Genomic DNA, 14,275 nt, shown 5'->3' with positions numbered 1-14,275 from the left:
CAGTCCCCATGCCTTTACCCTACAGCCCTGGTGGCCGCCTTTGGAGTACCCTCAGGGTCAGCATCATCTTGAACTCTGCCCTGCTCAGGATCAGGAAGAAAGTGAACACGATGGTGGGGGGGCCTTGGGTTCTAGCCCCAGTTCTGACACACCTTATCTGTGACCTCGAGTGAGATCTGAGCCTCTCAGTCTTCCCGTTTGTGTTCCCAGAAGAGCACTAGGCAATGGTTACAGTCCCTGGCAGCTCCTCCATCTGCCGATGCCCCAGGTCCCCCCGCCCTCCTTCCTTGGGCTTGGCCTCACCCCGCAGGGAAAGAGCACAGCCATTCCTGCCCCAGCTTCCCCTCTCTGCTCCTCTGACCCTTCCCCCTGGTGTCCCCCAGACCCCTACGTGAAGGTGTGGCTGATGTACAAGGACAAGCGGGTGGAGAAGAAGAAGACGGTGACGATGAAGAGGAACCTTAACCCCATCTTCAATGAGTCCTTTGCCTTCGACATCCCTACGGAGAAGCTGAGGGAGACAACCATCATTATCACTGTCATGGACAAGGACAAGCTCAGCCGCAACGACGTCATTGGCAAGGTAGGTGGGTTGGCAGGGGCACCCGGCAAGGATGTGTCCTTAAAAGGAGCTGCCGGGGTAGTGAGTGAGCACAGGGCTGGACAGCAGGAGGGAGAGGGCGTCAGTCTGTTTCATCTGAAAAGGAGAGGATTGGTCGAGATTTGCCCCAGTGTCCTCCCATGACCATCAGTTCAGGACAGACCACTGGAAGAGCAGGGAAAGAAGGAAATGATAGGGAAAAGTGTCCCGGGTTCCCCAAAGAGGGTTTTCTGGGCAGGACCCTCTGACAAGGTAAATCAGTGTCACCCTGGATTCTGCCTGCAGAGGGTAAGTGGCCTGGGGCTTGTGTTGAGAGTCAGGCTCCGAAGACTCTGCTCTTCAACAGCTGTAGGACCTTGCCTCTCTGAGCCTCAGTGTTCTCATTTGCAAAATGGAGCTATAATACCAACCCTATGGTGTTGTAAGAACTGCCTGAGGCAAGTGGACATTCTCCTTGAATCATATATTAACTGAAAGTCCATGCCTGGCCTTGAGTTTTTCCAGGATGCCATTCTGTACCGTAAAGCCATCTCTTTTCTACTTTGAAATGTCTGTTCCTTTGTTTGGCTATGGCTTACAGTGGAGAGTGTGGGCTTGAGAATCACCCTGCCTGGATCCAGAGCCCAGTGCTGCCTCTTAACAGTCATAACATTTATGAGCCTCATTCTTCCTCTTAAAATGAGAGTAAAACAAACCTAGCTTCACAGGGTGCTGGGAGTATAAATAACACAGGCAAGATGCTTAACACAGCACATGGAACATGTATGTTAGCCACTATCGTAATGAAGGTTATTACTGAGAAGTTCCTAGTAAGGGCATGGGCGTCCAATCGGGAATGGAGGTTTGACCAGAAACAGTGCCGGAAGTCAGTTGACCAGAGAGGTACAGAGGAAGGGAAGATGCCAGGAGCAAGTGAGGGGAGAACATGCGTCACCCAGGGGATAGCCCGGTATGAGGGAAATGGGAAGTGACCTGGGCACCCACAGGGAAGAGGGCTGAGGTGGAGGCACCCCTCAGGCAGACGGAGATGGAGAACCTAGCTATTGGGGGCGGGAGGGAAGCAACTGGCCCCATAGAGGACAGCTGACCCTGCCGGCCATCCAGCAAGGCCCAGGGAGTACGTATGACTTGCTGACCTGTGGTCACAGGTAGGACGGGTCCCCAGGACAGCATCATCCACATCCCATGGGACCATGAGTGTGGAGCCCTTCCTTGGCCAGCGTAGTCTTTTCTCAAGCTTAGTCTTTTAGAGTTGGGTAGGTCCTATCTTCTGCTGGCTGAACTGAGGTGAAGGTGGACTTGTTCTCCCTTTGGCCCAAGTAGCTTAGGGAGCCCTGTGCTCTGAGCTAACCACCAGTCACAAGGCTGAGGTTAGCCGGGGGATCAGGTACACAGCCTCCCCCTACCCCCCGGGGCTATGAAGCTTCTCACACAGAAGCAGGTAGATCAGGTTGATAGTATAAAGCCCACGGGGTCGCCGAGACTCGGGTAAGACTGAGCGACTGAACAACAAATGAAGCCCCAGAGACCCAGATTTAAATCCTTCTGCACCACGCATAAATCCTGTGACTGTGGGTCAGTCTCTTAACTCTCTGTACCTTAGTTTCTCCATCTGTAAAATGGGGATAGTAACATACCTGCCTCACCGGTAAGGATTTGATGATCTATGTATGCAAATCCCTAGCTCCGTGCCTGATAGGTAGTAAGCGTGCCTATGAAGTGTAAGAGTGTTTGTCAGTAAGGAGGGATAGACAGTGCCCAGCAGGTAGGGGAGGGAAGAGCATGGGAGAACCCTGCCTCCATCCCCATCCCTCTCCCACCACGAAACAGGCTGGGTGTTTAATTGGAAAGGGCCAGGCATGCCCAGGCTCCCGAGGGAAAGCACAACAAGGAAGATAGGTCAGGCTGGTTGGGGGGTGGGTGGAGACAGGAGGGGCTTCTGTAGGCTAGGTTGTAACTGCAGGCAGAGACCCCATTGGTCCCCACGATCACAAGCTAGGGTGCCACGGTGGACACGGAGTGTCACCACCAGTGGGGGAAGGGACAGTGCCTCAGAGGGTGCCGCTAACGCCTCCTCTTCCCTCTCTCCCCAGATCTACCTGTCCTGGAAGAGTGGGCCCGGGGAAGTGAAGCACTGGAAGGACATGATTGCCCGGCCCCGGCAGCCTGTGGCCCAGTGGCACCAGCTGAAGGCCTGAATGGGGCCAAGGGAGCCCCAGGGGGCTGAGGGCCGGGTCCCCATCACGCCCTCACCACTTTATGCACAAGGCCCGGCCTGGCCCCCCGGCCACGGGTGAGGGAAGGATCCCGAGGGCTCGGCCAGGGAGAGGTCCCAGGAACCAGTCGGGCCCTGCTTCTAGGGAGCACCAGCCCCATTCCCCACCGGTCCAGCTCTGGGGGAGGGGCTCTGGGAGCCATTTGCCTGCTTTGCCCCTTTCCTTCCTGACTTGCTGATACTCAAGAAGCGGGGAGGTGAGCTTGAGAGCCAGAGGGCAGATCCCTCCAGAGGCCCGCCAGGTGGGCACAGTCCCCCGTTTTCTTTAAGGCAGCGCCTAGGAGTGGAGGAAGGCCGCCCCCCGCCCCCGCCCCCAACGTGGGCCCAGGAGAGGGGATGTCGGAGGCGTTTGGCCCCGGCCTGGCCTGACCGAGAGAGAGGGAGGCCTGTTCAGGGCAGTTTCAGGAGCCGGCTGGGCCCTGAGTGCCGAGGATAGTATATAGCCTACTCCGGGGGTCCTGGAGCCGCAGCCCTGTGTATTGTGTTGTGTCCACCGTGCGTGTGTAACGTGTGTGTGCGTGCACGTGTGGGGGTGGCAGTACGCACTCCCTGTGTCCCTGGGGCCCATGTGCTGAAGAGGCTGAACAGAAGAGGCTGAACGCACAGGGTGGGCTGGAGGCTTGAGAAGTCAAGGCACAGAGCTAGGGGGTGGGAGAGGAGAGGCAGGTGGGGGGGCGGGGTGAGGCAGGGATGGAGGGAAAGTCGGGTGGGGAAGAGGGGCAGAGAGGAGCTAGGCTGAGACCTGGGCTCTGTCCTTCTCCTCCTGCCTCCCCACGCTCTCCACCGGCTCTCTCCCCAGCAGCGTCATCTCTTGAGCATCAGTTTTTGCCTTTTAGGCACCACTGTGCATATCACATTCCACCTCTGCTCCTTTCTGTCTCAGGGGTCCCAAGCCCCCACTAGCTCTCTTCCCTAACATCCTCATCCAAAGACACCCTCCCCGTTCCCAGGTGTCACATCCCAGCCACACTGGCAGCACTCGCCACGCCTTCCAGCTTCCTTCCCCTTCCTCCTGTCTGCCGACCTCCCTGCCACACACATTCTCCCTCTCTTCCATCCCACCCCACGCCCCCATCCCCATTCGGAGACCTTCCTTTTCATTCCATCGTGGTCTCTGTCTTTGCATCACTTGAGCAGCTCACCTTTCCCACCGCCCCTGGTCCCATAGTTCAGGCGAAGGAAGCAGAGAGCATTCCCGGATCCTGTGAGTTTTGAGGTTGCCCTACTCCCCCACAAAGAAGCTGTGGTTTCCCTGCCTCCGCGGCTGCAGAGACTAGAACTAGCATCTCTACGGAGAGGGAAAATTTCAAGATGATCCCTGCTTAAGCCCCCTCATCCCCACATGGGTCGCGGTGTTGATACAAGACAGCTGGCGACCGCTTTCGAATCCCGGGGTCCTCGCGCTTGCGCCTGGCATTCCCAGAAGACGCCGCCAGGTGGCGCCAGCACACCACAGTCTGTGGACGAGGCCTGGGACCACGGCTCTACCCCTAAATGGGTGACGCCCCAGGAAAGGAGACTCTGGAAAAGGTCCCCCACTTTGCACGGCAAAAGCATGGGCAGTTGGGAACCATGTTCCTTAAACAGACTTCCCTTTGAGCTGAGCATTCTGATCACATTTTTGCCCATATCAAAATTTCTTACATAGACTCACGCCTTCGCCCCTACACCTGACCCTAAGGATCTGGAGGAATATCATACAAAGTAAGTGAATCATTTTGTAGAGTGAAGAGTGCTAACGTAAAGCAAGTAGTCACCCACATTCCTTGTAAATCCCAATTTTTCTATATTGTAGCTTTACTTAAAATGGGGATCTGCCCTCATAGCACGGCCCTTATCGGGCAGGCCGGGGAACCAACCCCCAGCGGGGAGGGAGGGCAGCGGCTCCGGAGACAGTGGAAGCGAAAAAAGGTTGCTGTTGGAAGCTCTGAGAAGCGGAAGGGCTCTGCCAGCCTCCATCCCGCCCTCAAATCCTGTGCACCTCCACCCCGAGGCCGGTGGGACAGCAAGCCCCGCTCCAGGTCCCCTTGCCTGCTACAGAGCTCTCGGGAATTGGACCAACTAGCACCGAGTGGGCGGGGCAACTGCGTCCCCGTTTTCCGAGCCCCGCCCACGAAGCTCTTAGCCAATCACATGCAGAGAGCCTTACCTGGCCCTGCCTATTCCAAACCTGACCGCACCCAGGCGCAGCGATGAACCCCGCGTGGGGTTCTCCAACCCCCGACGTGCAGCCTGAGCTCTGGGACGCGGGGGAGCGGTGGCAAGCGGCGGGCCAAGGGCAACGTGGGCTAGCAAGGGAAGAGGCGGGTGGTATGGGTGAGGGCGGGGGGAGGTCTAAGGTTTTAGGGAACAGAGAAAGGGGGAACTTGGGGGTGGAGGAAGGGCACGGCCCTGTTGCCATCCCAGGACCTTGGACAGATCACCCACACTCCCGGGGCCTCAGTTTCCCCATCTGTAAAATGATGGTAATAATACTTCACCTACCTCATGGGGGAGGTTGTAAGGCCGCCGTCACCTGACCTGGGGGTGGAGGCTGGAGGATTCTGAAGGTGCTACCCGCGAGCAAAGTATTATTACCGAAGCCTGAAGGCAAGGCCCGCCTGCCCCTCCCCCCACAGAGCCTCCGGGGATAGCTGAGGCCGGCCTGGGCCCACCTATCTCTTCTCCACTGTGTCCCTGCACCCTTCTTGAGCGTCATCCACCATCTTTGTGGGCACCCTAGAGTTAGTCGTTAACTTGTTCAGGTATCCTTTCTTGTGACCATCACCCCACATAACTGCTGTATAAATTCCACCTGCCCCAGGACCCCGCACCTGCCCACCGGCGCTAGACGCCAGGGAAGGGACAAGGAAAACAGCCACACAAAAAGCCAAGGGGAGTCCCCAGAGTCCCCAGTCCTGCTGGGGCCCCAGGGGTGGGGATTGGTGGTTTCTGTTTGTACTGTGTTTGAGTCCTTGAGCGCAAGTGTTTTATTAAAAAAAAAAAAAAAATCTACGACAAAAACCCACCGTCACAAAAAAAAAAAAAAAAAAATTGCAGCGAAGAGAAATGAAGAAAAACTGAAGAAAAAAAGAGGGGGGGAAAAAAAACCATACAAAAATTTTCCACCACATGCACCCTCTAAGCCAGCAAGATTTCCTCTTTGCAAAATCATATTTTTGTGGGGATGGGCCCTGCTTTTTGTGGCAAGGCCCGTTCTGATTAATAAAGGATCGTGAAAAAGTAGGGCCTTGGCTGTTTCCTCCGTGGGTCCTAGCCCTCCACTATCTCCCAGGGGAAGAAGAAGTGGGGGATGGGGATGGATAGCCTGGGGCCAAGTCTCCCCTCACCTGTCACCTTTGGGATTCAGCTTCACTTGATGAGGCCCTTCTAGCCTATCTTCAGGTTGAGAATATGAACCCACCAGCTACCCAGAAATCCAGGAAGCAGCCATACCCCCTGGATCATGCCTAAAGCAAAGCTTATTGGGAGTGGAGTCTCCTTAGGGCTTACAGGGTGCCCCTCTAGTTCACCCAGCCCCACACGCCCTCCCCACAGTTCCCAGGGGACCCTCACCACCCTCCAAGGCAGGTGAGACAAACCAAAGGGAGACCCTTCACCTTTCCCACCACCAACGTGAACTCTGACAGGGCCACTGTCGTTTCAGGCCAGTGTGTCCTCTCTGTTCCCTGTGGAGTTCTGGGCTGTTGGCTGGACCTGAGCCTTCTCTCCAACCCTTTTCTGGTTTCATCCTTTAGAATTAGAAAAGTCTCAACTCAGTCCCTGCCTGAGGACCTAGGAAGCTGGGCCCCAGCAGACACAGAGGCCCCGGGGCAAGCTGTTTCCTTCCGCAGTTCCCTCCATCCACAGAAGAGCAATAACAATTCTTGCCCTTTCTTCCTTCCCTCTTGCACACAGCCCGGGGGAAACCGAGGCTTGGCAGCTCTCCCGGTGCGTTCAGAAGGGAAGCGCTACACCTGTTATGGGCGCACAGGAAAGGAGAGCCCTCCACTGTTGTGCGTCCACCTGCTGGCCCCTGTCCACCCCTATTAGAGGGGCCACCTTGCCTCTTGCTCCCCCATACCTGGGGCTGGCAGCTTTCTCCTCACTCTGCGCTAAGTACTCCCACCTGAAGCTGCCCGCCCTCTCCCCTTCTGCCCCATACTGACGATATGGTTTAAGTGTCTCTGGTTCAGAGGTTGGAGGGAGCCCTAGGGTCAGGTAAGTAAGCCTCACAAGCAGTTCTTGCCAGGACTTCTGCTCGATCTGGAAAATCTAGGCTAAAAAGCAGGACAGCTCGGCCTGGCAGAGGTGACAGCCCCTTGCCGTGGGCTCCAAGCCTCTCTCCTCCTGCACTTCTGTCTTTCTCCCGCCTTCACTTCGTGGGGTTTCTCTTCATCCCTGCCTGCAGAGGCTCCCCCATCCTTCCCTGTGCCTGGGACCACTGCCCTCTGGTCTCTCTCCTGCCAGTCCCTCTTGGATGCCGCTGCTTTCTGGAAGGCCATCTCAGGCCACGTTCTGCTCGCCTCTCCCTCCCCCACAAAGACAACCAGAAGGACGCAGGTTGAACGTGCTATATGCCCCAGCCGTGGCTCCCCTGGCCGGTCTCCCCTGAAGACGCCCCGCTCCCTGTGTCTGTGTCCTGTGTGTACAAGTTGTGCCACCTTTAGACTGTGAGCCCCACCCCCGGGCAGGGACCCCTGTCTGAACACATGTTCTGCGTGGCACACTCAGGTGTGCTAATAAATGTCCATTCTGAGAACGAGTGTCCAGGTGTCTTAAGGAAGCTTTGGGGCAATGGCTAAGCAAGCCCATGTGATGGCACTGGAAGGAAGGGAGGTGCTTCTGGGCAGGGCCCCCAGTTTCTGAGCACCCTGTTCTCCTGCTTTCTGAAGTGGGAAGAGGGGGATGATGGTAACGAATCCAGGAAGGCATCCAGTCTCTGCTGCTCTGCCAGCTGGGAGGGCTGGCTGTTGGGAAGCTCCAGGAGGAGGAAGAGAGGCTATGATTCCCACTGACTCCACACCCAGACCTGACCACCAGCCACAGGCAGGTAGCATCTCCCGTGTCGGATTGAGCACTGGGTTAGCAGGCCTAACATCCACTTATGGGCAAGTCACTTACCTCCCTGGGCCTGTTTTTTGCCCTGTTGCTGCCTCTGCTCTTATCTCATCACCATCCCCACAGCCTGCCTCTGCCCTGCATCCCTGGCACAAACACTGAACTCTTCCAGGGCTTCCCTGCCCTGTTCCCCCACAACCAACCCACCCCTGACTGTCCCCCTAACAATGTGGGGAACCGCTGACCTGGCCATTGTTACAAGTGCCCCTATAAAAATCATCTCCCTTTCTCCCTGCTCCTCCAAGGCCAAGTGATAAGTCACGGGTAGCTGGGGGCTGGGGAGCAGGTAGGCCAGTGGGGAGGGACCACCAGCCCTGATGGAGCCTCAACAGGGGTAGCGTGGCACCTGAGGGTCTCTGGGAGGGACACAGCCAAACCCCAGGCTCCTTTTCTTCCTTGAGAAGGCAGCCTCTAGTCTTCCCCATTCTACAAGCACTTTGTGCATTTGGAGGCCTTCACTCTCCCAAGCTGATTCCTTCAGACCCATCCCTGGCCTCCTCCTGATCTGCAGGCCCAGCCCAGTGGCCAGCAAGCTGCTGGGCCAAGCCTGACCTTTGGGCCTTTTATGACATTATCCTTGTTGTCATGGTGATGGTGGCCTGGCAGCATCTTCTCATGGGACATGGGCCTCCAGGCTTGATGTTTTACAATTTTCTCTCTTAAAAAAAAAAAAAAATTAACTCTGTTTATCCCCTCCTTAACAATGAAGAGAGAAAGGAATGACTGAGCTAAAAAAAAAAAAAAAAAAAAGCGACTAAGAGAAAGAAACAGAGAGAGGAAAATGGAGCCAGGGAGATGGAAGGAGGGAAGAATAGTCACAGATGGGGAGGAACAGGGTCAGTACCAGTGAAAGAATAGATAAAGGTCAGCCCAGCCTGAGATTCAAAAATATATTAAGAGTCAGGAATCTGAGAACAAAGCTGGAGAAGACTGGGGAAGGGAGGCTGGGGGTGGGGGGGCAGTGGCTGGGTGGCAGAAAGATACAGCCAGACGGAAGAGCAGTCTTGAGCAGCCAAAGCCATTTGTGACTGAAGACAAGCTCTCCTGCCCCAGACAGGACAAAACAGTTGGCTGGGGCCACTGTGACGCAGGGCTGGGGCACATGGACAAAGGGCAGTGCCAGGGGCAGCCCAGAGTCCCCACAGCAACGGGACCCAGTGCTCCCAGGGCTTATAAATAAACAGGCATGTGGGAAACGCACATTCTTTCTCCAAGAAATATAATTTATGTTTACAGCCAGTTTTTTTTTTTTTTTCTCTTCCTAAAGAAAACACCACCATGTGGGGCCCGGCCCCAGACAGTGTCCCTGAGTGGCCCTGGCCCTGGGCCTTCCTCCCATTATTGCTTGGATGGGAAAGATCTGACCCTGGGAACTACAGAGCAAAGCCTCATTCCTCACCCCCTGGAGGCTGTCCTGGTGACGGAGAGGAGGCACACAGGGCTCGTCCCCTGCCCCGTGCCGTGCCAGCCACCCTGATGCTGCCCATTTAAGGGAATGGAGAGTCCAGGCGGTGGCTACACAGGAGCAGCCGCCCGGAGCAGAGAGCCTCTCTCTTGGTGCAGGAGGCCCTGGAAGCACAGTGGCTTCTTTTCAAACCTGACAGCTGGAAGGCTCAGGCCACGGGGAAGGGAGGGCCTGTTGTCTTTGCAGCAAGATTCCGCACACAATCTGGGAGAAGAGAACAGAATAAAAGGCAGGGGCAGAGACCTTGCCTTCTGGGTGACCCCCTTATCCCCACCCCTTCCCCACACAAAATTTAGGAGGCCTGGAGAGGGAGGTATGTACCATGAGCCCCCGTGGAGGGGCAAGGGCAGCTGTGGTGTTTGGTCCCCAATCCCCGGCTCCCACACCTGTCTGTCCAGGGCACAGTCTCCAGCTCCAAGGCCCCTGCCCCTGGCCCAGGCCTCCTTCTGTTTGCACTTCTGCCTCATGCAGGCATGTGGTCCACCCAGAGGTAGTGGCTCCTGGGCCAGAAAGGGTGGACCTAGAAGATCCAAACTCCAGTCGGAGGTGGGGGCCCTGGGCATCTAGACTCAGTCGAGGAGATGATTCCGTGATCAGTGGTGACCCTGGTTCCAGGAAGAAGCTGGTGCTTTTATTGTGTTGTTAGTGACTTTATCAGGGGCCATTCGAGCTATAGGTGGAGAGAGCTGGGATTTCTTGGCCTGACGACTGCCCAGGGACCAGCCGGGAGGCAGTCTTCTCATTACCCTGGAATGTCTGAAGATGGCCACCAGGCCTGCCTGTCCCTGGCAGTGTGCCCAAACTGACCCTTTCTCTGCCCCCAAGTAGGAACCCACCGTTCCCACGAACCTTGCCAGAGCCCCTCCTCCCAGACTGGCCGAAGCTCATCGTACAGATCACAGGCTCAGGTGCCCAGTCCTGGAGCTGCTTCCAGGGCGCGGAGGCTGTCCCCGGGGCCCTCCAGAGCCCGGGAGCTACCGCCCCCTATGAGCAGGTCTTCTTCCTCTTCATCCTCAAAGGCCCGCGCTGGGCGCCTGGGCAGCGGCCGGGGCGTGGGCTCGTCGCGCTCGGCCATGCGCTCGACGGCGCCCTCGCCCACAAGGAAGACTGTGTCGGCCACGCGGGGGGGGCCAGTGACCGGGTTGTGGTCGTAGGAGAAGACGCGCAGGGCGCGCAGCGGGTGCAGGTCCGGGAAGCCGCCCAGGCGGTTGCGGTCTAGGTCGAGGATGTGCAGGCGGCCCATGCGCAGCAACGCGGGCGGGAATTCCTCGAAGCGGTTGCCGTAGAGCCAGAGACCGCGCAGGCCCGTCATGCGCGGCAGCTCCGCGGGCAGCGCGCGCAACCGGTTGTCGCCCATCTGCAGCGACTGCAGCGCCACCAGGCGCAACAACGGGCGCGGAAAGCGCCGCAGGAAGTTGCCCTCGATCCAGAGGCAGCGCAAGCTCTGCAGCTGCGCGAAGTCGGCGGGCAGCGCCAGCAGCCGGTTGCTGCCCAGGTAGAGGCGCGTGAGGCGCGGAAGGCGACACAGGCCGTCGGGCAGGCGCTCGAGTTTGTTGAAGTCGAGCGCCAGGATGCGCAGCTCGCGCAGCTCCTCGATCTCCTCGGGCAGCTCGCGCAGCCCCGTGCCGCTCACGTACAGCTTCTGCAGGCGGCTCAGCGCGCACACGGCGCTGGGAAGCCGCCGCAGCCGCCTCCCGCTCAGCTCCAACTGCTGCTCGCCGTTGCGCAGTTGCTCCTCAGCGTCCGACGGCAGCTCGTCCGGCGTAGACTCGGCGATGCCCATGGTCACCAGCCCCGGGCGGGGCCACCGCCGCCGCCGCCCGGCATCGCCCCGCCCTGGCGGCCCCTGGGCCTCCTAGACGGGGCCGAGGCCGCGCTGGCTCCGGGACCCCCCGCCCCGGCCTGTCCCTGCTCCGCGAGGGAGGCCGTGCGGGGCGGGGAGGAGGCGCCCCCCTGGGGCCCCGCCGCGGCGCGCCGCGCTCGGCCGCCCGCCCTCCGGCCTCCGCCGCTCCCTCCGCTGGAGGCCGACTGGTTCGAGTTAGCGCGGATTCTCAGCTTGGAGACCCGTCGCCCTGGCAACCCCCGACGCGCGCGCGGCTGCCAATGAAGCGGAAGGAGGGCGGGGCGGGGCCAAGGTGCGGCTGAGTTGGGTCCTGGAGCCCCGGCCCGCGGCCCGCTTTCCCACCGGTCGGGCACCGGAGACAGCACTAACCCAGGGAACCCAAGAACCGCGCCCCGCAAGCCTGGCTCCGTGCCAACACAAACCCGACGACTGACGCTGTCTACGCTTCCAGCCACCGCGAGCCGTTTGGTGTGCGGTTTGCAGGCGCCCAGAGCTGCCAGTCCAAGAAGGAAACGAGCAGTGAGGAAATGCTGGCGCGCGACCCAAGCCTGGACAAGTGGCTCTCCAGGAGGGACTGAGAGGCGAGGCCGACGCCCGCCGTTCGTGTCCAGCGGCGTGCGTCCAGTCTTCCCGCTAGGGTCACATTAGGGGAGTAACTCAGAACAGTGCTCTTTCTGGGCTTTTTCAGGGTGGGTCGAGGATCTGCGGGGACCCAAGCTTGGCTCCGTACCTCTCCCCGCTCGGTACACCCTCAGCGCGCCGCAGGTTCCCGGTTAGCGCACTCACCCCTTCTGCCGAGTTCCTCCAGCTGTGCTCAAGGTCGGTGGGTAACTGCGGTGGACAGAGGACTGGAGCACACGAGCGCCTTTGAGCACCACAAACGGTGACCACACTCGTTCTGTAACGCTTCCTCTTGCACACGCTCTCACCAGCAGCCTTTTTGCCCCTGACTTCTCCCCTCCTACTCCAAGCCCTCCTGCTAGAGCTGCCAGCAGAAACACTCCCTCTGGTTTATTGCCAGCCTGTCATGTGCCCAGCACTGTACTAAAAGTATCGCGTTGAATCCTTGCCACAAACCTGTGAGGTAGGTACCCCCACTGCCCCGATTTTAAAGATGGAGAAACTGAGGCTCAGAGAGGTTTGACATGAGCTGGGTGACTTGCTTGGGGCTTCCCCGGTGGCTCAGCCGTAAAGAATTCGCCTGCAATGCAGGAGATGCAGAAGACACAGGTTCAATCCCTGGGTCAGGAAGATCCCCTAGAGAAGGGCATGGCAACCCACTCCAGTATTCTTGCCTGGGAAATCCCATGGACAGAGGAGCATGGTGGGCTACAGTCCATAGCGTCGCACAGAGTCAGACACAGCTGAAGTGACTTAGCATGCACACGTGCACGGGTGACTTCTCCAAGGTCACCCTGCTCGCTAGTGGCTGAGATTTAAACCAGGCAGGGGACTTCCCTGCCTGTCCAGTGGTTAAGGCTGGCGCTTCCGTTGCAGGGGGCACAGGTTCCATTCCTGGTTGAGGAACTAAGATCCCGCATGCCTCACTGCTTGGCCAAAAATAATAATAAATAAAAATAAAACCAGGCAGACTGCCTCTCCAACGTGTGTTCTTAACCATGTGTATGTGTGTGCTCAGTCGTGTCCGACTCTCTGCGACCCTATGGACTGTAGCCCGCCAGGCTCCTCTGTCCATGGGACTTCCCAGGCAAGAATACTGGAGTGGGTTGTCAATTCCTTCTCCAGGGGATCTTCCCAACCCAAGGGTCGAACCTACGTCTCTTACATCTTCATTGGCAGGCAGGTTCTTTACCACTAGCACCACTTGGGAAGCCGCTCTTATGTACTTATGGGATTAAGAATGCCTTCATCATCAGAGTTAGAGGCTCTGCCGTGAGAAAATTCGTGGTCAGAAGTGGAATCATTTCCATTTATTGGAGTAGTCTTAACCATGTACCACTCCAATAAATGGAAACGACTCCAGTTCTGACCGTGAATTTTCTCACGGCAAAGCCTCTAATTCTGATGGTTATTAATCCCATAAGAAAGATGAGGAAAGTGGTCCCAGAGGGATTAGGCAACTTGCTGAAGATCGCAGAGTGCTGAGAGAATACAGTCAGGGAGTCAAGTCTGTAGGCTCCAAGCCTCGTGCATCCTGCCTTCCCATCTTGACTGGTGTGTTGTTAACTGGCTGGGCGACTTCTCTGATGGTTCAGTGGGTAAGACTCCACGCTCCCAATGCAGGGAGCACAGGTTCCATCCCTGGTCTGGGAACTAGATCCCATATGCCGCAACTACGAGTTTGCATGCTGCAACTAAGACCTGGGACAGCCAAATAAATAAAATAATAAATTTAAAAAAAAAAGATAATTGGCTGATGGGACAGATCTCTAGACTGCATCTTGCCCTTTGACCCATCCCCCTTTTTTTCCCCACTACAGGCAGGGCAGGAGGCCAGTCCAAGGGCAGACAGCAGGGGCCGATGCAAGAAGAGGATGAAAACCACAACCCCTGAAATGTAAGCTGGGTGGGGCAGGCACACTTGTCTCCTTCCCTGCTGGCACAGGGTCTGGCACATAGCAGTGGTTCAGTGAAAACTGTCCACATTTTAAAAGATGAAGGCAAACTTTACATACCGTGAAATGCCTAGGCAGTAAATATACGGTCTGGTGAGTTCTGACAGATGTAAACACCATGTAATATTTCCATCACTCAGAGTTCCCTCCCACCTGCCTCTTCCAGACAATCCCCACCTCCCAGCGGCAATGGTGATCCTGACCTCTATCATCATGGATCAGGTTTGCCTGCTCTTGAATTTCATATAAATGGAATTATTCCGTGTGTATCTTTTTTTTTTTTTTTTTTTGGTCCTGGCATCTTTTGCTCAGATGCTTGATATCTATGTGTTGGATAAGGGAACAAAAGGGCAGGGCAATAGCAGTTTTAATCAGGCGAGGGATGTCACGGGGCGAACAGGTGATGGGGAACACA

General features: G+C 57.2%; 2 protein-coding genes across 10 annotated transcripts in view; one reads left to right on the top strand and one right to left on the bottom strand.

Moving 5' to 3' along the window:
- The window catches only part of SYT7 (synaptotagmin 7), a 40,383-nt gene extending 34,282 nt beyond the window's left edge, over positions 1-6,101 (top strand). For all 9 annotated transcript variants that reach the window (XM_060404297.1, XM_060404293.1, XM_060404295.1 and 6 more), the window contains 2 exons: positions 384-583; positions 2,695-6,101. In XM_060404297.1, coding sequence (XP_060260280.1) covers positions 384-583; positions 2,695-2,799 — 305 coding nt within the window. In that variant the 3' untranslated portion in view covers positions 2,800-6,101. The remainder of the gene's footprint in view (positions 1-383; positions 584-2,694) is intronic.
- A 3,949-nt stretch (positions 6,102-10,050) lies between these two features.
- Positions 10,051-11,471, bottom strand: LRRC10B (leucine rich repeat containing 10B). Its single transcript, XM_027959351.3, has one exon. The coding sequence runs from the start codon at positions 11,222-11,224 to the stop codon at positions 10,346-10,348; it is 879 nt and encodes a 292-aa protein (XP_027815152.2). The 5' UTR covers positions 11,225-11,471; the 3' UTR covers positions 10,051-10,345.
- Between the last annotated feature and the right edge of the window lie 2,804 nt (positions 11,472-14,275).

The sequence above is a fragment of the Ovis aries genome, chromosome 21 (assembly GCF_016772045.2).
Source record: "Ovis aries strain OAR_USU_Benz2616 breed Rambouillet chromosome 21, ARS-UI_Ramb_v3.0, whole genome shotgun sequence".
Taxonomy (NCBI): domain Eukaryota; kingdom Metazoa; phylum Chordata; class Mammalia; order Artiodactyla; family Bovidae; genus Ovis; species Ovis aries.
The sequence above is the reverse complement of the archived record's forward strand: the minus strand, read 5'-3'. Positions and strand labels throughout refer to the sequence as shown.

Excerpts from the sequence above, each read along its gene's own strand:
- LRRC10B (XM_027959351.3), bottom strand. The coding sequence starts at position 11,224 with ATGGGCATCGCCGAGTCTACGCCGGACGAGCTGCCGTCGGACGCTGAG.